We start from the raw sequence: 23418 nt of genomic DNA, 5'->3' as shown, positions 1-23418 counted from the left end.
CCAAATTCAAATTCAAAGCATAGACACCACCCATTATGGTAATTTAATATGATTTTCAATAAACGTATACCCTAGAAAGTTGTTGCCCTTCACTTTTTTCATTGATTATTGCTAGGGTCTTCCATTCAAAGTAAGGAAAAAGACGGGAGCAGCAATGCTCTGAATTTCTGGGTTTTTTCTTTGGGTCAGACCCAAATTCTCTCTCGCAGAAAATATTGACTGGTCTCTCGATAGTCCAAAAACGAGATAAACGCAAAAGCCGTCAAACCATATGCTTTGAGATTCCTATGGTATGGACCGCAACTTCTCAATAAGTACCAAAGTCTCGTCACCCCGAATTTTCCCCCTTTCCTTTTTCTCCTTTTGGATTCCCCCAAAAGCAGAGAGAGATAATAATTCAGACACAAAAAAGACCGCACCGATCCCCCATCGATTCCTTCCTCTTCCGCTTCCCCCTCTTCTTCGTAGTTGCCGAAAATCGACGCGACGCGACCCGACCATTCCTCCGGCCGATTCCTCGTTCCTCCCCTCGCCCGGTCACAATGGCGTCTTGCCATTCCCTTCCGTAGACCGAATCAAACGTGTCAAACCCTTCGAACAAGTCTTTTCCCCAGAATTTCACCCCCGCCCCCCCCCCCCGTCCTCTCCTGGCGCGCTCGCCGGGTTATATATATGCCGGGGAATCGAGCCCGTATAGTCAAGTGCGTGGGCAGATCTGCGATGCGATTTGGCTTCCGGTTCTCGAACCCGTCGGGATTCTTCTGAAGCGAGAGTGCGGAGGGCGCGGCGGGCCGGGGCGGAGAGCTCGAGGATGACCGGCGCTTCGCACGCCGCCCACGGCAGCAGCACCCGTGATATCCTCTGCCATGCCGCTGCCGGCGCGGCCGCAGGTGAGCTCTCTGTCCGGCGCCGGGATTCTTGGTTCCGTTTTTTTTGTTTCGGGGGTTGCGGTCTTTGCCGATGCTACTGGCAATCTTCATGCTGCGGGGAAGATTGGGGGAATTTGGTCGAATGGCTTGATTTTTTGCGTGCCTTTGTTGATTGATGCGTTGGTTGGTTGGTAGGTCGGGATTCTGGTTTGGTAGCTGGTTTGTGAATTTGGTTGTGAATTTGACTTGCAGGTGCTATTGCGGCCACCTTCGTCTGTCCCTTGGATGTTATCAAGACGAGGCTACAGGTCCATGGCATTCCCTCCGGTCATAAAGGTACGATCTTTCTTCGAAAATATGTAGTCCTTACTTTGGGGATGAAGACTGAGGTGGGGCTTGTTTGAGCTACTGGTGCTTAGCTGTAGAAGTTAAACGACAAGCTACTGGACAAGGGAAGATGCTTTTTGTCTTTGTGAATGTAGTATAATTCACGCTTGAAAGTCAACCTCTTCGCAAGGAAGGCTATGCTCTACTGTTAAGCAATTTCCTCCAGCTATTGGGGGAGGGAGTGTGGCTATCATATGGAATTTGGAAGCTGCTATCCAAATTTTAAACTGTCGATAGTTTTGTGAGTTTTGTTTCTCTAGGTGCAATTTCTTTCAATTACTAAACTCATGATGTACAAATTCATTTACTAAATTCCAGTATGGACATCTAACTTTTATTGCATGACCTAAAACAGACCAAAGGACAAGGTTAACATAAATTATGGGAATTTGCAAGAAGTTTTAGATGAAGGACTTCAGTGCGCAGAAGCCATGAGTGGATTTTCCTTATAGTAATATGTCTTGACTACTACTGGCTCTTGCAAGTTGATAGGGTGAGGGTTCATCTGGTGTGTGAGGATACTAGCTGGGTTGACAAAAACATGCAGTAAGAATAACACCAACAAGAATTTTGCAAGGGTCCCATATAAATTTATCACAAGTTAAAGAGTTTGGTAATAAATGCACGGTCAGATGGTTGTTTTGCCTGCATTTAGTACTTAAATCTATTACATAAATCTCTCAGGGAAATTCTGTTCATTCCGTGCTTAATTCCATCAGTGTAATAGAGAGGAGGGAAGTGCTTCAGTTAGAGTCTTCCTAATGAAGATTCTTGGCCTATATTAGGAATTTGAACTATTTTTAGTGAACAGCTTACTTGGCTCTCCCAACCCTATATATACGATTCAATATAGTCTCATAATTTTTCTGGTTTAGTTGAGTAACACCAATGAGTGATTACATGGTTAAGGGCAATGGGGGTATCAACTATCAAATGAAAAAGTGCAAGGGGAATGTGCCTAAAGAGTTCAAGAAGAGCCAAGTACCTGTCAAATAGTAACCAGAGCTCTTCCTAAGTCCGCTTTTAAGAGTCCCTTTGCCTATATATATTCACCTTGCCCAATTTCCCCACATGAAGTGTCAAGGTTGCCTTTGTCAGGAACCTAGGGTTGGCCCTCTGTTTGCTTTATTCTGATTTTGTGCTTTGAAATGATGAGACACAATTCTGTCATTAACAAAATCAAGCTTAAGGCTGGTGATTTTCTTCTAGGTACTTTGTCCGTTGAATATTGGGGTAGAGTCTTGATTATGATCCTGTTTCAATGGCCATTTGTGGCCTTCTCCTATTGCCAATTTAACCAACAAAGAATAGGCCTATATGTAACTATTCTTTAGAAAATTTGTTAAGATCTTACTTTTAGGAGAGCAGAATCTTAGGAGAATTTAGAATTTTTGTTAAACTCTTTCACCTAGGATTAAGAGTGCAATATTTGCAAGGGACATCTACACTTAATTGGATTTCGAACCATTGATTCATTGTATAAGTATTCTCCTTTAATTTATCCAGTTTTTTTGCCCAAAAAAAAAAAAAAAAAAAAAAATTACGCAGTTTAATGGCAGGGAGGTTTTCCTCACAACTGGTTGATTCAAAGTCTGCTGTTGCCAGATTGAAATATTTTATAACTGATTATTGTCTTCAAATAGTGAAATTAGAGAGGCCATGACTTTGGCTGATATGTAGAAATAGTAGCACCCAGGCCTTTTTCCATTGGTGTGGAGTCAGCTACTTGAATTCTTTGGGTGAGTTGCTCTAGGATTAGTACCACACACCCGGGGGGTCTTAATAATTTTGAATGATGTGAGAAGAAATAAGAGGTGGCATTTCATTTCATCTCTACTTTCATCCAAAGTTTAATATCTGTCTCATATGTAGATCTTGCCAACTTTGTGAGGTGTGAATTTGTGGGGTTTTACACCTGACAGGGTGTGACATGTAAAAAGTAACATGTCTCAAGTTTCCCTGGTTCGCAAAAGAGCAATACCTATTACTTATAGGTGGTATCAAGTGAGAATAGTAGATTACGGTGGTTGAAGATGGTAACTGCTTGAATAGCACAAGCAGGCGAATGGAAAAGGAAAAAGATTGTCATACGAATACCAGAGTATGGTCGACCTAGTATTATGCAACTAATTGATTGAATGGCATCTGAAATTTTCCAGGATTGTCTTTTGTGCCGACTTAATATGCACCTGTCCTTCCACCATTGAACTTCAACTGTTTATCTTGCATATTTTTCAACATGCTGACCTTGCGAATGCCTCAAAACTCTTATGATTAAATCTTGTACATCTTTTTTTGCTCTCCTTCTTGAACTTTTACTTGTGATTACTTAGAAAAGCAATCAATGCTCCTGAAACAATTTTTAGGTTTACCTGTCTCTTCAAGTTTTTACTAGTTCTGTCTCATATAGTATGTTGCTGCTCCATCTGTTTCCCATTGACACGCAGGAAGCATTATAATCACAAGCCTACGGAACATAGTAAGGCAGGAAGGTGTGAAGGGACTGTACCGCGGCCTCTCACCAACAATTCTGGCTCTTCTTCCGAACTGGGCTGTGAGTATTGTTATTTTTTCTTCTATTGACTAGACTAGTTAATTCTAGTCTGTGTATGGCATTAGCTTGCGTCTGTCGCTAAATAGGAATGTTGTGCTGATTTTCTAAACAACAGCTTGCAAACTGTTTATCATCTGATTGGGCAACCACGTATCTCATCATCCGTTAGTTGAGACTAGGTAGCAGTGCTGTTCAGTGGCCACCTCTTATTGGCTGTTGCACCGCTAATGTTAGCTTATACCTTTCTAAACTATAATCACCTTTTACTAAATAGACAACTGGTAAGCACAGAAGGAAAAGCATGCTCTGCCACAAAGTTCTTGCAGTTAATGCTTCATAATCAATTTATAGTGGAAGTAAGCTGGGACATGGTCTCTAAACAATGAAACTGTGTGTTACTCTCATGAATTAAAAGTATTGGTGGCTCTAAGCTGGTAGATAAGGAACCCTTTTTGGACTCTACATATCTTATATGTGCGTGTTATGCACACAATTTATTTCTACTCTACAAAGACAATGGTTAGGAAGACAAGCTTCTTTACAGTTTAGGAAAACGGAATTGCCATGTGAGAATATTCTGCTGTGGTCAATTTTACATCTCATTAGTCAATCTGGGATGTTCCTTCTATCATCTTGGATAATGCTGGACCTTTGCAAGGCTGATTTTTACAAATGATTTGGTCTCACATTACATGATGCATGCAAGATATAATGTGTTTGCTTTATATGCTCTTTTAAATGACAGAATGCTCATTTATATGTAGGTCTACTTCACAGTTTACGAGAGACTTAAGGGGCTAGTCCATTCACATGGTTGGTTTTCGCATAATTATTTGCTTAACAACAGCTCTCCTAAATCTAAGCATTTTATTGAATACATTTTGTCAGCATTTGGGGATTATTTATGTTAAAATGAAGTTTAATAATGTATACTTTGTCCTATAAAGCATTGAATGATTTTGGATGCAGATGATAATGGCAATCAAGTAAGCACGGGTGCCAACATGCTAGCTGCTGTGGGGGCTGGAGCTGCCACATCAATCACTACAAATCCTTTATGGGTTGTAAAAACCAGACTCCAAGTAAGTTGGTCAGTGGTTATTCTGCCTTAGTGAGTTTCCTCTTTGACTAGAGTTTTAGGCTACAAGATAATTGCACCACACCGAGCTTCAGTTATTGATATCTCAGATGTGACCTGGTTGCTGGCTTAGGTAACTTCAGAAACTTGCCCTAGAAGTCATGATATACTTTCTGCAAATGATTTCAGCTGTTTTGCTTATGTTTGGTAAAAATTGCAAACACATTCAATGAGAAAGTTTAGATGTTGCTGGGAATAGTAATTTCATGTTTGTCTTCTCCATCTATAAGTCTCACAGTTTATTTGGAATGGGCATATATCTTCTGTGATCCTTGCATTTGAAATATCTAGGTTCATAAGATAATTCCTGTTTGCTGTTGTTAATTTTAACAGCTGCTCACTGCTAGAAAAGTAAAAATGTAAGGATTGTGCTGATTGAAGGGTTATGCTTTTACACTTCACTTACGAAATTAAATTGCGTTTCTTATTGTAGACACAGGGTATGAGGCCAGATGTGGTCCCATATGCAGGCGTGCCTTCTGCTTTATGCAGGATCGTACGTGAGGAAGGTCTCCGTGGTTTGTATAGGTCAGTTTTTGCTACTGCTTGGAATTGTTCAGACATTCTATCGGGAATATTTCATTTATTGGTGCTTTTCCCCCTGCTTCCTTTGGAACAGTGGCATTCTCCCGTCATTGGTAGGAGTAAGCCATGTTGCGATTCAGTTTCCAGCATATGAGAAGATCAAATGTTACATAGCGAAAAAAGGTATATGCTTGTTCTAAGTGGGTGCATGAAAGTGTTGTTTTTGTATTTTTTGTGATTTTGACACAGTTATTGCCTTTTGTCTGTAATTGTTTCCAGATAATACAACTGTCGATCAACTTAGTACCGGAAGTGTAGCAATTGCCTCATCAATATCTAAGCTCACTGCCTCCATCATTACTTATCCACATGAGGTATTTGTCTTTTCTGGACTGGAGAGTAATATTATTTCATAATTCTCTATATTCAGTGAAAGCATCGCATGTAACTTTCACCTATATGCTTGTGTTTGTTTGCACAAGGAACTGATTAAAACTTTGTCTATTCAGGTGGTACGTTCCCGGTTGCAAGAGCAGGGACATGGAGCTAAGGTTCGGTATGTTGGAGTTGTTGATTGTGTCAGGAAAGTGTTTCGGAAGGAGGGTATCCCTGGGTTTTATCGAGGCTGTGCTACAAATTTAATGAGGACTATTCCATCCGCTGTTATTACATTTACCAGTTACGAGATGATACATAGATTTTTGGTACAAGTATTACCTCCGGACAAAAGACATTCGCGATCCCATCCCCGACCAGAAACCCAAGGAACTAAAGAGGGAAAAAATGGTGGAGTCTCTCAACAATCGCAGACCCACTCACATAAGCCGACCCACATGGTTCCGTAGGGAAAGAAAAGATCAGCTAACAGCATAAGTCGATTAGATTTTCTGATGTATTCCATTTTCCGATTTTGATAATTTTTTTTTTTAATTTATGTTTCCAAAATTGTAATGCTTAATTTAAATGCGGAGGTGAATAAAAGAATAATCTTTGTTGCTTTATTTTTAACCCATTGTTGGGTAGGGGCTGTCTTTTGATTTTTGTACTTGTCTGATTTTTGAATATGGGCGAGATGTCTGGTTGTAAGCACTATTGATTTACCATAGAGCAGCTCCGCTCTTAATATTTTTGTGCCTTCATTGATAGGTGCATGCGTAGCTCAACAACATGAGCGAGAAACTTGCTGGCTGATTTTTACACGGCTCTTATTTCAGTTGGAGAACCCAAAATCACAATGCATCATTGAGATGCCAACTTTACTATATTGAGGTGTCTCTACTTCAAAAAGAAGTAAATGTTGTAGCATATGTTGAATTCTCGATTCTAAGGAGTACAGAGGCAAATAAATTAAGTAGATAAAACTACGTCACTTCGCATCATGTGACAACTAATAACATCCCTTTCAACAAGCATTATGGTGTCAAAGTCGCAGGTTTCGGGCTGTCCAGGCTTATTCCTAATGATGTCCGTAGTATCTCAACAGCTCCTACGCACTGAACTTGTTGAGATCCATTCCTACCGGCAAAATCCACTCATGGCTTCTACACTCTGCAGTCGTCCTTCATCTTAACTTCATGCAAATTCCCATAATTTTAGTTAAATCTTGTCGTTCTGTCTGTTTTAGATCATGCGGTAAAATCTAGATGTCCATACGGCAATTTGTTAAAGTGAATTTGCATATCTAGTGGATACACTATACAGCAAATTGAAAGAAATTGCACCTACAAAAGCATAACTCAAAAAACCATCGATAGTTTAAAATTTGGACGGCCACTTCCAATTTCCGTGCTATAGCCGCATTCCCTCCCCCGATCGGAGGAGGAAATTGCTTAATGGTAGAGCACTGCCTTCCTTGCCAAGAGGTTGAGGTTCAAGCGTGACTTTACAACTGCGATTCACAAATCAAAAGAGCATCTGCCCTTGTACAATAGTTTGTCCTCACTAGCTCCACCAAACCCGTCTCAATCTTCAGCAACAAAGCGAGAAAAAAGTTAATTCTCATCAAGCAGCAACTACATGTTCCAAGAAAGATCATACCTTTGTGGCTGGAGGGAACGCCGCGGACCTGGAGTCTCGTCTCGATGACATCCATGGGAAAACAAAGACGGATGCAATAGCACCTGCGAGTCATATTAACGTCCGCTCACAACCCAGCTACGAAAGCCAGAACCACTAGCTACCATCCAGTGCGGCAATCAACGAGCATGCAGAAATAGGCCACCTGAAACTAATAAGCGAACCTGCAGCTGCACTGGCACCAGCATGGCAGAAGAAATCCGAGTGCTAATGCCACTGGTGCCGTGCGAAGCTCTGGTCAATCCTCAGAAGAATCCTGACGATCTCAAGGAAGTTGAAGCGAAATTGCACTGCAGATGTACCGATAAACTTGGCTGTGTGGATATAATTATTCCACTTGTATAACAAGCGCACAGAAGTGAGGAAAGATCTTATTCCAAGTGTCTCACGCGTGAGGAAAGGAAAAGCCCTCCAGCGACGGCAAACGAACCTTTTTAACATAAGAAAGTTATTAATTGACGTATGGGAGGACTTTGCTTTCCCCCGAATTTCCCCCCTCTCTCTGTCTATGTTCATTATATATGTGGATTGATCGAATTCGTTAAGCCAAGTTTTCAGGCAGATCTGCATTGCGTTTTCGCTCCAAGTTCCTTGAAATCATCAAGATTCTCCTGGAGGCGGAGCTTCACACGTCGCTGCAAGCTGGGACGCTCGAGATGACCTCTGCAAAGCCTGTGCCGGTGCAGCTGCAGGTGCGCTTATCAACTTCGAAATTCCTAGCTCCGTCGTTTCAGTAGCGATGATGGGTCTTGCTGGTTTTCCTAGCTGGTTTGTGAGCGGTGGTTGATATGACTTACCGCAGGTACCATCGCGGCCACCTTCGTTTGTCCCTTGGATGGCACCAAGACGAGACTTTAGGTCCACGGCGTTCCCGCTGGGCACAAAGGTATGATCTTTCCTGGAAGATGCAGCTACCTCTTGATGAGAATGGACCTTTTTTCTTGCTTTGTGGATCAAGATCGAGGTGGGCTTGTTTGAGCTTCATGAGGTTTTAGCTGTAGAAGGAAGAGAACAAGCTATTGAACAAGGGGAGACAGACAGCTCAATTTCTTTGTGAAATGCATTTGTATAGTTCAAAAGACATATGCTCTTCCGTTAAATCATTTCCTCCTGGCTTTTGGGGAGGGAGTGCGGCTCTAATCACGGAAATTGGAAACTGGCCCTCCGAGTTTTGTTCCTTGAGGAGGAATTTCTTTCGATTTAGGTGAAATTCTTTTGAAAAAATATAAATTTTAGATCGTATCCCAATTCTAACTCGAATTTTTTTTTTTTTTTTTCATGAAAAATTCACCAGCTTCACTCCATATTTTGGTGCTTTCAGCTTAATAGGATACTTTTTTTCTTTTTTTTTTTTTAAAAGAAAAATGTAATTTTCTTTCCTTCATTCACCTCAATCTCGGATTTTCCATGGAGGCTAAATTAAGAAATGATTTGAAGACAATCTTCAATTTATTATGAGAATTAAAATTTTAATAATAAATAATTCTAAATTATTATGAATACACTTATTCAATGATTTGTGGCTCATAATAAATTTTTATTGAGTTCATCTTCACACGGGTACTCAGTGAACACCACCATACTTTTCCAGCGAACCTTAAATCCAACCACCTCCATCGTCTCGAATCAGCCTTCAGCCAACGAATTTAGAGACTTTGATTACTTTCAGCGTACGCCCAAAATTGCAGTTTCATGCACCGTTCATCCACTCACAAGCTCGGTCTTCTTCCTCCTCCGTCGCCGGAGCTCCTCCTCGTCACCGTTCATCGTTTCTTTGCGCGGACTCACTCGGTCGCAGCTTCCCCGGCTTTCACCCATCGCCAACTAGACCTCCGCTGATCCTTCTGCGACGGTTGACGGTCGTCTGAAGCATCCCTGGCGAGCGCGGCGAAGACCCTTATTCTGGTTCCGGTTTTTCATGGTCGACCTCCACTAACAACGGTTACCGACCGCGGTTGAGGCGCGCGGGCTTATATATGAGGTGATGAGATTAAGATCCGAGCGACCCGGAATTGAGCTTGAGCCATTTGGTAAACAGGGGCTGCGAGGAAAATAAGATTTTTCTTGGAAAAAGAAAATGGAATTGAGCTGAATTTCCACTGGTGACACAAGGGGGGAGAGATATATATTTGATATTGACATGTCACGCCTTGAACAACAACATTAGACACAAAGTTAACGGAGACCAAATCTGAATATAGAGTCAAAATGGATCGAAGTTGAACTGCGATCAAAGTAGGTTTCTTTAAATTAGTTGGACCTTTCTATTTGCTTTATAACATATCTGCTAGTGCTAGTTATACAAATCATTTATTATATTGCATTACAAACAGACATCTAAATTTGACTGCATGAGCTTAAGTGGACACAATGAGTGGGACTTCGTAAGAAGTTTCAGATGAACGGCTACTTTAGTATGCAGAAGCCAGAGTGGATTTTGCTGCTAACAACAGGGTCTTGAGCACTGCTGGCTCTAGCGAGTTAACGGGGAGAGGGTTCATTTGGGCTGTCAGAATTCTACCTGGATTGATGAATGCATGGTCACATGGTTGTTTTGCCTGCATTCAGTACTTAGACCCATTACACAGATCTCTTAGGGAAATTCGGTTCATTCCGTGCTTAGTTACATCAGTGTTAGTTGAGAGGAAGGCATTGCTTCAGCCAGAGTCTTACTAATAAAGATTGTCCGCCGATATTAGGAATTTGAACTATCTTTGATGAACGGCTTGCTTGGCTCCCTCAAGTCTCCGTGTACACTCGTTCAATAGAGTCTTAAATTCTCTCTGGTGTAGTTTAGTAACAACTTAAGGTAATACATGGCTAAGGGCAATGGCGGCGTCACCTATCAAACTAAAAAGGGCAAGGGAATGTGCCTAAAGAGTTCCAGCAGAGCCAAGTAGCAGTCAAACAGTACCTAAGCACTCCCATTTGCTATTCACTTTGCCCCATGTCCGTCCTGCGTGAAGTTGTCAAGGTTGCCCTTGTCAAGAATCTAGGGTTGTCCGTCTGTTGGCTACATTCCAGTTTTGTGCTTTGAAATGATGAGGTACGACTCCTGTCTTTCATGGAACCAAGGCAAAGGCAGACTATTCTTTACCAGCTTGTTAAGATCTTTCAATGAGGGCACCAGAGTCTGAGTAAAATTTAATATTCTTATTAATATGTTTCACCTAGGATCAAGGATGCGATATTTGCATCGGAAATATTCGTATAATGGATTTCAAACCATTGGTTCAGTGAAGAAAAATCCTCCTTGATTTAGCCATTTTAATGGCATGGAGGTTTTCTTAGGTCTACTTCTATCCTACTGGTGTAGTTATAGTTCAACAAGGAATTTCATGCCAATTTGCCAATTCGCATGACCTGCGGAAAGTACTTTTCCATGCACTCACCCATCCCTTTCTTCCTCTGGCAACCGATTTTCCTGTTTATCCAGTCTGGCATGCGAACCTTTGCTTGAGTGTTGATGTACATTCTAAAATGTACAGAGGTTTCTTCTATATTTGATCTTTAGGATTTATTTGGATAAATCATAAGTTGATGGGAATTCTTTTTTTATCTTCTAAAAGCATCTCTCAACAACTGGTTGATTCAAAGTCCACTGTTGCCCAATTGAAATAGTTTATAACTGTTAATTGTCTTCAGTAGTGAAATTAGAACGGTAGCGACTTTGACTGATATGTGGAAATAATAACAACCGGGGCTTTTTTCACTGGGTGGAATCAGGTATTTGAATTCTTTCATGGAATTGCTCTAGGATTAGTAACACACAATCAGGAAGATTAAGTGATTTTGAATGATGTGAGAAGAATTAAGAGGTGGCATTTCCTTTCATCTTTACTTTCATCCAAATTCTAATATCTGTTTCATTTGTAGATCTTGCCATCCTTATGAGGTGTGAATTCGTCAGGTTTTACATCAGATAGGTGTGATGCATAAAAAGTGACATTTTTCAAGTTTCCCTGATAGGCGAAAGAACAACATATTACTTATAGGTAGAATTAACGGAAAATAGTACATTGACAGTGATTGAAGATGGTAACTGTGCAGAAAGCACAAATAGGTAAATGAAAAAGGAAAGAGTATGTCATAATGATACTAGAGTATAGTCAACCTAATATTATGCAATTAATTGATTGAATGGCTATCCTTCACCATTGAACTTCAACTGTTTATCTTGTCTACTTTTGCAACATTTTGACCTTGAGAATGCCTCAAAACCCTTATGATTAAATCTTGCACATCTTTTTTTGCTCTCTTTCTGGAACTATTACTTATAATTACTCAGAAAAGCTATCAGTGCTTCTGAAACAGTTTTTGGGTTTACCTAATTGTTCAAGTCTTATCTTTTTCCCATTTACATGCAGGAAGCATTATAATCACAAGCTTTCAGTACATAATAAAGCAGGAAGGCGTGAAGGGACTGTACCACGGTCTCTCACCAACAATTCTGGCTCTTCTTCCGAACTGGGCTGTGAGTAGTACTACTATTTTCTTCTATTGACTGGAATTATTAGTTTTAGTCAGTGCAAGAAAATTAGATTGCATCTGTTGCTATTGTCGATAAGAATTTTGTTATGCTGATTTTCTCGCCAACAGCTTCGAACCTAATTGCCATCTATTACGAATTTTTGTCTATCAAATAGTGATTAGTGATAAGGCAGTCGCGTATATAATCGTCTATCGGTGAAGATTGAGTGACAATGCTGGTCAGTGACCACATCTTGTTAGTTGTTATACCACCACTGTCAACTGATGTCATTCTTACCATAATCACCTTTTACTTAAGTCAATGTCGGGTAAGTACACAAAGGGAAAGGGTGCTCAGCCACAAAGTTTTTGCAGTAAATACTTCACAATCAGTTCATAGTGGAAATAAGCTGGGACATAGTCTCTAAACAACAACACATATGGAGTGAGGCAACTATATGTTCCTCTCCTTCCATAAAAGAATTGGTGGCTGGGAGAAATATCTACAGTGCTAATTTCTTATCTGGGAGATGGGGAACCCTGTTTGTATCCTGCATATCTTATATATGCATGTTATACACACAATTTATTTATATTCGAGGAAGTCAGTTGTTAGGAAAACAAGTTTCTTTAGTACGCAATCAATTTCACATCTTATTAGTCAATCTGGAATTCATTCTATCATCTTAGATGATCTGCTGGACCTTTGCAAGTTGCTGATTTTTACAGGTTAAAATGATTTTGTCTCACATAATGTGATGCATGTGATAATAATGTGTTTGCTTTATATGCTCTTTCAAATGACAGAATGCTTATTTATATGCAGGTCTTCTTTCCGGTATACGAGAGACTTAAGGGCCTAGTCCATTCAAATGGTTGCTTTTCAAAGTATCATTTACTTAGTAATGGATCTCCTAGATTGAAGCTTTTCATTGAATACATTTTATCAGCAACTATGGATTATATATGTTGGAAATGAAGTCCATTCATGTATACTTTGTTGTTTGAGCTTATAAAGCACTCAATGTCTTTGGATGCAGTTGACAATGGCAATCAAGCAAGCACTGGTGCCATCATGATTGCTGCTGTGGGCGCTGGAGCTGCCACAGCAATCACTACAAATACTTTATGGGTTGTAGTAATCAGATTTCAAGTGAGCTGATCAGTGGGTATTCTGCCTTAGTGAGTTCCTCTATGATGAGAATTTCAGACAAAAAAAATAATTGCATGACGCCAAGTTTCAGTTATTCTTGATATCTCATATTTGACCTTGTCGCTTGGCTTGGGTAACTTCAGAATATTACCCCAGAAGTCACAATATAACCGCAGAAACTGCAATATAATTTGTGCAAATGATTTTTTCAGCTCTCTTGCTTATGTTTGGTAAACATTGCAAAATTTTTTTATGAGAAAGTTGAGATGTTACGGAGAATAGTAATTCCATGTTTGTCTTCTCTGTCTAAAGTCCTGCAGTCTATTTGCAATGGGCATATATCCTCTATGTGCTGAGTGAAGGATCATCTTTTAAGACTTTACCTATGAAATTCAGTTGCCTTTCTTATTGTAGACACAGGGTAAGAGACCAGAAGTGGTTCCTTACATAAGCGTATGTTCTGCTTTAAGCAGGATTGCATGTGAGGAAGGTCTCTGTGGTTTGTATAGGTCAGTTTTTACATCTGCTAGGAGCAGTTCCCAATTCCAGACATTCTATGAGGAATATTTCAATTTTTATTTGTACATTTTTCCCTACTTTCTTTGGAACAGTGGCATTCTCCCATCACTGGTTGGACTAAGTCACGTTGCAATTCAGTTTCCAGCATATGAGAAGATCAGACATTTTTTTTTTGGTCGAAAGAAAGATCAGACATTACATAGTGAGAAAAGGTATATGCTTGTTCTAAGTGGTTGCATTATTTGTTGCTATTTGTTGTATTTTTTTGTATTTTTTGTATTTTGTATTTTTTTTATTTTTATTTCGACATAGTTATTGCTTTTTGCCTGTAATTTGTTTCCAGACAATACAACTGTCGATCAACTTGGCCACGGAAGTGTAGCCATTGCTTCCACAGTATCTAAGCTCACTGCCTCCATCATAACTTATCCACTTGAGGTATTTTTTCTTTTTCTGGACTGGAGAGTTATATTGTTTCATAATTCTCTCTTTTAAAGGAAGTATTTCAGAAGGAGGGTATTTCTAAATTTTATCGAGGCTGTGCCACAAAATTACTGAGGACTACTCCGTACACCATTGTTATGTTTACCAGTTATGAGACGGTACATAGATATTTGCAACAAGTATTACCTCCAGACAAAATACATGCACTATCTATTCCCATTCCCATTCCCAATCCCATCGCCAACCAGAAACCCAAGGAGCTGAAGTGGGAGTAAATAGTGGAGTGTCCCAGCGACCCACTCATGTAAGCCAACCCACTTAGCTCTATGTGGAAAAAAAGAGCAGCTAGCTGCAGAAGTTAATTAGATTTTCCGATGTAAGGCATTTTCTGTTTTGATAATTGTATTGTTTAGAAAGGATTGTAGTCCTTCATTTAAATGCAGAGTTTAATAAGCCAATTATCTTTTTATTTTATTTAGTGAGTTCCTTTTTATCTTCCATTGTTGGGTTGAAGCTGTCTTCTGATATTTGTACTTGTTATATGGTTTTTGTTTCACCGCGACATCCAATTGTAAGCATTACTAATTTACCTTAGAGCAGCGCCACTCAATGTTTTGTACATTCATAAATTGGTAAATGTGTGGTGCAACAGCATGAGCAAAGCCATATTGGCTGATTTTTGCATGGCACTTAATTTCAGCTTGAGAACCAGAAAAGTTACAATGCATTACTGATATGTTGACATTGCATCCGTGTTTTCGTCTCTTGTTGACAACTAGAGATATTGAGATATCCATGGCCAAATGTGCAACCATTAAGATAACGCTCAATAGATAATTATATCAGTCGTCTCTCCTCTCCTCGCTTTACTATCTTATCAAATAGGAAGTAGGTTAAATTCTTGATTCTAAAGAGTACAGAAGCAAAAAGATGAAGTAGATAACACTGTATGTCATTCCATATCATTTGCAAATGAGATCGACAAAATGTGCTTAATATGGCGTACATTCATGCGGATATTAGCCCAACCATAAACCCTGGCACCTCAGGTGCAATATACATAACCACTCGCTTACATGCAAAGTATGTACTGGCAGCTCATGAAAAATTCAAATTAAACTTGAACGCTGGGAGCGGAACAACTGCTGCTGCTATACCATTTTTGAGTCACAGAAACAGGAGAACGTGTCAGTTGCATATTCTTCAATAGCTGGACATCGTCATAATCCGGGGGAGATGCTAGGACATTTTCATCCTCGTCAACATCAAAAAATTCATCCGCAGCTTTGTCGCCACTCGCAATTGCCTTCAGTTCCTTCAAAACCTCGTCCATTGAAGGCCTCATCTCCCTGTCCTGTTGCAAGCACCGGAACGCCAGCTCAGCCACTGAAGTTGTCATCCTATAAATTTCGTCATCTAAATCAAATCCTAGAGTATGGTCGAGCAGTTCACCAAATGCGCATTTCTGAATCTTGTTGACAGCCCAATTGGCCAAATTAATCTCATGCCTTGCCCTGCTTACATCCACGGCTGTCTTGGATGATATAAGCTCAATCAGAACGACTCCAAAGCTATAAACATCGCTTTTCTCAGTAAGTTGGTAGGATTGATGATACTCGGGGTCCACGTAACCAGGAGTTCCTTGAGGAGCTGTTGAGATATGACTGACATCATTAGGGATCAGCCTGGAAAGCCCGAAATCTGCAACTTTAACACTAAAATTCTTGTCGAGAAGGATGTTATTAGTCTTCACATCACAGTGTATAATGTCAGAAGCATGGAGGTAAGCTAATGCAGTGGCGGTCTCTATGGCAATCCTCATACGGGCATGCCAAGGCAACATGGTGAGTTTTGCTTTTCTTCCGTGGATATGATCAGCCACAGTGCCATTGGAGACATACTCATAGACGAGTAGAAGTTCATGGCTGTGGTGGGATGTGCAACCGTAAAGCAAGACGAGGTTTTTGTGGCGCAAGCGGGTGAGAATCTTTACTTCATTCATGAACTGCTTCACCCTCAGGTGCTTGTGCTTGTTTAGGCGCTTGACCGCTACTTCCTGTCCGTTTTGGAGTTTTCCTGTTACAAAATTGAACAAAAGTCTTTAAATATAATTCGTCATCCTTTAACAAGAGGGAAAAATCTGATCAAAAAAAAAAAAAAAAAAAAAGGAGAAATGAACTTTCCTTACCATAGTAAACAGTTCCGAAACCGCCATCCCCAAGTTCATTGGAAGCTGAGAAGTTAATCGTGGCTTTTACGAGTTCAGAACTAGTGAAAATGGGGACCTCAAAGTGGACACTTCTCTCTCCCATGTCCGAATTTGAATTAGGACATGAACTGGTGTTTCTTAAATGGAACGTGAGAGAAGCATTTTGTCTTTTCAGGTGGATCAGATAGGACAAAAGGCCAATGACCAAGCTTCCAATTCCGGTACCTTACAGACATACAAGGAGATTTCAAAACCTGCTCTGTAGGCACCTAGGCGGGCAACATGATGAGCTTCTAAAAATTATCCGGGAAAAACAGAGTACATGGAAAATGATGCTTAGAAGAAGCTTAATGGGCTAATGTTTTAACTGGTTAGCAGTTCCCAGGACTCTGGAATTTTATTCGCTTAAGCATAGCTTGGTACTCCATATTCTGATAACAAATGAGCAGATTCAGGACAAATGGAAGGCTGATACAACCCAGGAAGCCACGTATTGGATTTTGTTTTGCACTTTCTTGCTCATGCATTAGATAATCCGAATCTGTAGCGAAAACATATGTAATGAGGTAATACTGTTTCTGTTGGTTTATCATGTCATGTAGCAAGCAGATTATCTTTATGGTACTATGCTTTGTTCTAGTCGACAAAGGTAATGCAGTTAGGCAAGCTACTTGAGAAAATTTACCGAGCCCTATCTTCAACCACAAGCCTCTTTTTCCTGCATCAAAGATGAAAGTCAGATTGGTCAATAAGGGAAAGGATATGGAGTTAGTGCCCATAGAGTTCATGAATTAGGTTTGCACATTCGGAGAGCATGCTATCAATAAAAACCGGTACTGTCATCTGAAGCCAACGTGGACATTACCGAAGGGAGAAACCATTTGCCTCGTTACTAAGCCTTCTATTGTAATATATTGTCTTAGGTTCTGCAAGGGTCATACTGGAATGTGTGGTCGTTGGGTTAGAGTAAACATGTCATGGATACTCTGCAACATAAGGATGTAATTTTTCAAAGAATCTCCTTTTTATGACGTTGGCCATCCTATCCAGGCCTCTTAAATCCCTGACCAATCCCAGATATGGGAGGTTCTCTAGAGGACATGAGAAGCACCTTGGTCATCTTGCTCCTGATAGTCATAGTGTTTATATTGCCCTAATAACCAATTCTATTCAGGAAAGAGAATTATTTAGGACACGATGCAAGAATTGTCAATTCCTAGTACTAAAAACCTTACCGCTGTTGCTGCTATCGCAGTCCTTGTCGTGGCGAGTTCCATCAGGGCAGTAACACCGGAAATGTTGCTTGTCTGACGGTCCACATCGGCCTTTACTTTGTTGACAACTATTACCACTCTTTTCAGGTAATAAATCCCATTTTAAGACGAACCCTTCCTTCAACAACTCCTTGTAGTCAACATCACCTATTGTTTGTTTCGACAACCCTTCCTTCAGTTCTACTGGTACTTCCACAGACGATTGGCAGGCTCCACCTTCTTGATAGTAGGCATCATTTGGATGTATTAATGCAACGAAGGAGTTTTTCATGGGTTTAGAGGAACAATTTACTGGGACTTTTGGGTAGTGAAAAGAAAAGGAATCTGTGCAATTATAGAAGAACCGGAGTCTTGGATGAAAGGAGTAGCTGTGACCTAAAAACGGGTTCATGGGATCGAAAGTGGAGGGACGAGGAGTGAAGCAGGAAGCATCCATATCGTACTGATTCGCCAAATGAATGGATTGTTCTTCATAGGAGATTCTTTCAACTGAATAGTGACCATACATAGTTTTTGTTCCTTGACAGTTGATCTCAAACCCTGGACAACCACAAAAATCTTTACCTTTTCCAGGAATGTAAAAGGGATACCTTATTTCTGGGATTCCGCCACTGCCACATTTCATGGGTTCGCAAGGTTGATACTGTGATAAGTTATTTGGCTCAGCTAACATGGCAATGAGCAAGATGTGCAACCCCATGTGAAGTAGCACTTGCGCATGAGCACAGCATAGAACCATGACCATCCTGACACTTTACACGGGGTTTCCAGGCTTCAAACGAGAGAGGAAGATTTTCCGTTTTCCATTGACGCTCTACAATGCAGCAGCTTTGAACTTGAAGGGAAGGCCTTCTTATTGGCAATTCCTGCACAATGATAAAGGTAGGGACACCCAACTGAAGACTTGAAGAGACTCTGATTACATAAAGAGGACACGGCAGACTTGAGACTCTGATTGGCAATTCCATAGACACGTTAGTTGACTTGGAAAAGAGGACACGGAAGACTTGAAGAGACTCTGATTGCATAAAGGTAGGGACACCCAACTGAAGAATTTTAAGTTTTGCGTCCGTCGTTGGTAATTGTAATGCGATCTGTCACTTCCCTCTTGATGATGATAGGCTGACGAAAAAGTAAAACCTCCAATTGGAAAACTTCCATCCTATCTTGCCCCTATTGACCAGTTACTGAAAGACTTTGACGACTCTATTTCTTTCCAAGCAATTACAGGGTGACCCTTACATATTAAAGCAAATAAGCAAGACAAGGAACAAAAGAACAAAAATAAAATAAAATTGGGTCTAACCACAATTGATTCCATAAAAAGGTGAGATTCTACAAAGAAACACAAGTCGTGAAATGAAACGAATAATTATAAAGGGTAGGGAAAGAAAGCAGATAATTATTGAAAAGGTTCATGAGTTGCAATAGAAATTGCTCAGTCAGATGAGCGGTTGATTAGCCTTTAAGGGGCTCCTCTATTCATTTGGTAAGTCTCTTGAGAGGATGTAAGGACTACTCTCTGAACAGTTATATTAGTGTCAGTGGTAGGAAGGCAGTGCTTGAGCCGGTGATTATGTCAATTGAAGTTTTCAAACCGATACCATCACTCGGAGCTTATTTGGTGCGAAATGCATTTATGTAAGTAACATCTGCTAATATTGTCAAGCAATGCCACTAGCTGATCACATGCTTAAGAGAACGTGCCTAAAGAGAAGAAGAGTATAGTAATACAATAGCAGCGGAGTAATAAACAGACTAGAGTCTCGCTAAATGTATAGAGAATCCCCTTTTGCCTGTGATTAAGACTCCTAGCACTAGCCATTGAATCTATGTACAGTCCGGCCAATGTCTTATATTTGCGCCGCTTGCATAGATGTTTGGGGGGTACAAATTTTTGCCAAGAATGTAAGTGCAGTTAAAGAGATAACGAAAAGTTCTGTTGCACATTGGATATGACTCGTACTCGAATGTTTATTTCTAGACCTGTCCTCCTAAATAGGCCTGCCATGCCAATAGAGAACCAATTGTGTTTGTAATGACTTGATCTTGCGAGGGATGGGCCAAGAGCACACGTTATGAGCATGGCGATGGGGACATGAATGAATCAAATTCCACATCACTTGAGGACGGTGAGGTGATGTGCCCTATAAGGTGTGGCACCATTCTTAACTACCAATGACACATTTTAAAATCGTGCATGTTCTAGCCCAAAGTAGACAATATAGTTGGCAAGTGGGGTCATAGGTCGGCCCTCACAATGGTATAGAGCCAAGCCCAGTCAAAAGTGTGTGGTTCGAGGACGAATCGGGCTGAAGCTGGTGGCTTTGTAACAACCCAATCTTGCGAGGGATGAGCCAAAAACACGCCCGTGAGGATGGGCTAAGCTTTAGCTCAAAGTGGACAATATAGTTAGCAAGTAAGGCAATCTTGCGAGGGATGGGCCAAAAACACGCCCATGAGGATGGGCTAAGCTTCAGCTCAAAGTGGACAATATAGTTAGCAAGCTCAAAATGGACAATATAGTTAGCAAGCTCAAAGTGATGTCAAATCCAGGATAACCGCATAATTCTCTTCCTCCTCCTAGAACATAAAACGGATAATATATGTTCGAACGGTGATTGCCCCCACAATTGCGACTTCGCTGACTTCATATGATATTTCATCTTTCCATGATGCGGCAGGATCTTCTGAGATGGTAATGAAGAAGATGTATAACATTGTCCAAACTAAACCTCGTGTGTAAGTGCAGTGTGAACTCATCCTGGGATTTTGATTTGGCTTTAGTCTGGAACGTATGGAGTTTCTTTTTTCTTTTTCTTTGGGATATCGATGTTGTGGAATGGGATCAAGTAGAATGTATGGAGTTTCTTTTTCTTTTCTTTTTTTTTTCTTTGGGATATTGATGCTGTGTGATTCCTGACGTGAAAGTGAAAAGAAGGCCCTTGTTATTGGAAATGGAAGAAATTGTGTGATTTTTGACGTGAAAGTGAAAAGAAGGCCTTGTTATTGGAAATTCCTACTTAAACACGGCGGTTGACTTGGAAAGGGGACAAGAAGACTAGAACAAAAGACTTTTGAGGAGCCAGTCACCCATCACTTTACCTCTTTGATGATGATAGGTCGGTCAAATGTGTAGACTTAGTAAACTTGCACAAATCTTGCCCCCATTAACAAGTTATTCCTACAGTTGACTACTGTTTTCATATATCCCCTCAAGTTGGATCATTTACAAGAGGATAATTAAAAAAAAAAAAAAAAAAAGATCCGGAAACTTTTATCCCTTGTTATGCTTATTAAAATCAAACCAAATAAGCAACGTTAGAAAAATGAATTCAAGGAAAAAAAATCAGTGGGTCTGTTTGAAAAAATAGCCTCTGTTTGAAATTTAATTTCAAAGAAATAGCGGCAAGAGTTAGGTCCACGAGTAGTAGGAAATTCCAAAAGGTAAATTCTTAGTACAATGATCATGAACAACAAAAACTACTGACCTATCCTAAAAAAATTCTTGAGAAGGTTTTGTTGACATATAAATTTTAGTTGACAATTCAAGTATTCATTTTTGTAAAAGTAAACAATAAAAAAAATAGCGAGATAATATCAAAATTAAATGAATAAATAAATAGATAAGAATGAAAATGAGATGAAAAGTGATAAAGTGCGGTTTTCTTTTTTCAGCACAGGCTCTTGAACCTTTTGAATAAACCTTAGCCCATAAAAACATTTGGATCCGATTTGTGCAATTCATTTATTAGATTCAGCATTTGGGCTTATTAATTCCAGTGGAGGCCCATTCACCCATCAATTCGACCCTCATTTGTTTCTCTCACGTTCATTCTTGAACGAGCGAGGATGAGACCGCGCCGGCGGGCGCGAGAAGGAATGCTGAGCGAAGGAACATCGGGAAGGTTCCAGAATATGGAAGTGCTCCGTTCCTTTGCAGTTGACTGAGAGCTTCGAGTGGTTTTCAACCTCGCTCGTACAGAGATTGCTTTCAGATTCCAATTCTGATTACCCTTATCTCCGCTCGTCGCTGCCTGCTACCGCTGAGAATTCCTTCACTTCTACTCTCCTGACGTTATTAGCCTTCGTCGCCGTCGCGTTTCTCGGCAGTCCGGATTTGCGCCTTTCCTGCTCTGCCCCTCCCTGTTTCACGACAGGGAAATTGGCGGAAGTCATCTCGCGTTTATATCTTCAATTTACTCGGTGGTGAAATTTCTGGGGAAGTCCTTGCTTGGATTTTCTCACTGTTCGGAGCTATAAATTAAGATTGATGAAGGGAGTCCAATATTTGTTACCATCGGCCATAGTTTTAGAATGAAAACAGATACTGAGACTTCATACGTCGTCAATCTAAAATCTGATATGATCGAGGCTGAGATGATGATGTATATAAGTGCTTATAGCGATGGAATGAAATGGACCGTTACCCTAACTCATACATAAACTAAGCAACTAAACCGCCTACCATATGTTAGACAAAATGACCAAATTGAGTCTGTATAGATTAAACGACTCATACACTAACAAATCGCTTATCCGAAGCGACTACTCAAATCTAAACAAATCTCAACCCAACAAAATCTTATTTTAAATTGGCTCTCGTCAAACTCACGACTTCACAATGCCATTATCCATCATTCCCATGAAAATTCTATGCTACACAATTCAAAAATTGAACCTCGATTTTCACATAACTTTGAATATACGAACTCAGAAAACTACTCCGAATAAATGAACAGAGGACATGATACATTACGATACGTAATTGATTCAGCTTGACGAGGTCCCATGGAGTTTTTTTCCCTTTTTGTCTTTCTTTTCTTCCCTTCCTCGTGCGAGCTCTCGGTCTCCTGGTGCTGAGCGTGCCTTTCTTTTTCCCTTTTTGTTGACATTTCAACCCCAAAAGCAAATATTACAACATGCGTCATCCCTGGGGTGCGCATGACTTTATGCCGGTCTATCCGAATGGCTCACGGGCAGGACGACAATCGCTAGAAGAGAATACGAGAAATTTTTGAAGATGTCTCGTTGAGGATCGAGAGTGGTGACATTGCAAGGGAAGGTTGCAGCTAGTGGGATTGTGAATTAATGGTTGCGTCGAAACTATTAGGATGCGTATTCTCTTTTTTAGGTACCTAATTCATGTGAAATTACTAAAATCATTGGCCAAGTTAAAATTGAGATTATCGATTAACTAGAGGTAACAAAATGATTCCCTTCAATTAATGGATTCAAACCAATTGAAATGAGTTGATAGATAAGTCACCTTTATTGCCACTGTATAGATTTCCTCTCCAAAAATTATTTCTCCAATCTATGTCAATTAAAGGGGATCATGGAAAGAACATTAAATTCTACCTACTAATGGACCCTCTATTCGTTATTATCTTTATTTTGATTACCACTTGCTGTATTTGATTTGGTATTGTGACCGAGCATGACTTTGAGAGTTACGATAATATTACAGGAACGTCTTTATCAGAATTGAAAATATCGGGACAAAACAACGAATTGAACCATAGACAAACTTGGATTTGCAATCTGAAGCGTCCAATCTCCCGGTCTTGCGGAAAGGAAAAAGAGTGTGGACGGAATAATCCGAGTGGACATAACTTTGAATTACACATCAACCATAATAGTCATCCCCATATTTCCCTTTTTCACCCCATGCTCACTTTAGCGAAGAGACCTGATATACATGTTGTCACATGTCAGGTCACCATGGTCGTAAGCTTGAATGATTGTATCACAGAAGTTCAGTATAAGTCACGACCAACCACAGAGAAAGATGGTCTCT

At 40.2% G+C, this 23418-nt stretch overlaps 2 protein-coding genes and 1 long non-coding RNA gene across 8 annotated transcripts; 2 read left to right on the top strand and 1 right to left on the bottom strand.

Moving 5' to 3' along the window:
- Window positions 1-344: 344 nt before the first annotated feature.
- Window positions 345-6612, top strand: LOC104435468 (nicotinamide adenine dinucleotide transporter 1, chloroplastic). The gene is made up of 9 exons (XM_018868970.2): window positions 345-890; window positions 1122-1205; window positions 3704-3810; window positions 4575-4623; window positions 4780-4892; window positions 5382-5476; window positions 5568-5656; window positions 5753-5847; window positions 5983-6612. The coding sequence occupies exons 1-9, from the start codon at window positions 812-814 to the stop codon at window positions 6316-6318; spliced, it is 1047 nt and encodes a 348-aa protein (XP_018724515.2). The 5' UTR covers window positions 345-811; the 3' UTR covers window positions 6319-6612.
- Window positions 6613-9099: 2487 nt separating this feature from the next.
- Window positions 9100-14613, top strand: LOC104433262. 5 transcript variants are annotated; one of them, XR_005548702.1, is made up of 7 exons: window positions 9100-9784; window positions 11917-12023; window positions 12846-12921; window positions 13060-13184; window positions 13587-13681; window positions 13784-13903; window positions 14035-14613. It is a non-coding gene; the product is annotated as an uncharacterized LOC104433262 (long non-coding RNA). The 5 variants fall into 5 exon arrangements; XR_723485.3 differs by having other exon boundaries at window positions 13060-13201; XR_005548703.1 differs by having other exon boundaries at window positions 9100-9530; window positions 13060-13681.
- A 458-nt stretch (window positions 14614-15071) lies between these two features.
- LOC104435469 (LEAF RUST 10 DISEASE-RESISTANCE LOCUS RECEPTOR-LIKE PROTEIN KINASE-like 1.2) lies at window positions 15072-18561 on the bottom strand. Of its 2 annotated transcripts, XM_018868971.2 has the most exons (4): window positions 17580-18560; window positions 17030-17062; window positions 16324-16569; window positions 15072-16211 (listed from the first exon to the last, which is right to left on the bottom strand). In XM_018868971.2, the coding sequence occupies exons 1-4, from the start codon at window positions 18361-18363 to the stop codon at window positions 15250-15252; spliced, it is 2025 nt and encodes a 674-aa protein (XP_018724516.2). In that variant the 5' UTR covers window positions 18364-18560; the 3' UTR covers window positions 15072-15249. The 2 variants fall into 2 exon arrangements, with proteins under 2 accessions (XP_018724516.2, XP_039163710.1); XM_039307776.1 differs by lacking the exon at window positions 17030-17062 and having other exon boundaries at window positions 17580-18561.
- Between the last annotated feature and the right edge of the window lie 4857 nt (window positions 18562-23418).

This window comes from Eucalyptus grandis, chromosome 2 (assembly GCF_016545825.1).
Source record: "Eucalyptus grandis isolate ANBG69807.140 chromosome 2, ASM1654582v1, whole genome shotgun sequence".
NCBI classification, from domain to species: Eukaryota; Viridiplantae; Streptophyta; class Magnoliopsida; order Myrtales; family Myrtaceae; genus Eucalyptus; species Eucalyptus grandis.
This window is presented reverse-complemented; position numbering and strand designations above follow the sequence as displayed.

Bases quoted from the DNA above. Each gene is read 5' to 3' on its own strand.
- LOC104435469 (XM_018868971.2), bottom strand. From the start codon at position 18,363: ATGGTCATGGTTCTATGCTGTGCTCATGCGCAAGTGCTACTTCACATG. The intron at 17,063-17,579 runs GTAAGGTTTTTA...TCTTTGATGCAG, and splicing joins CTGCGATAGCAGCAACAGCG to GAAAAAGAGGCTTGTGGTTG. The intron at 16,212-16,323 runs GTAAGGAAAGTT...ATTTTGTAACAG, and splicing joins TTTCGGAACTGTTTACTATG to GAAAACTCCAAAACGGACAG.
- LOC104435468 (XM_018868970.2), top strand. From the start codon at position 812: ATGACCGGCGCTTCGCACGCCGCCCACGGCAGCAGCACCCGTGATATC. The intron at 4,893-5,381 runs GTAAGTTGGTCA...TTCTTATTGTAG, and splicing joins TTGTAAAAACCAGACTCCAA to ACACAGGGTATGAGGCCAGA. The intron at 5,848-5,982 runs GTATTTGTCTTT...TTGTCTATTCAG, and splicing joins TCATTACTTATCCACATGAG to GTGGTACGTTCCCGGTTGCA.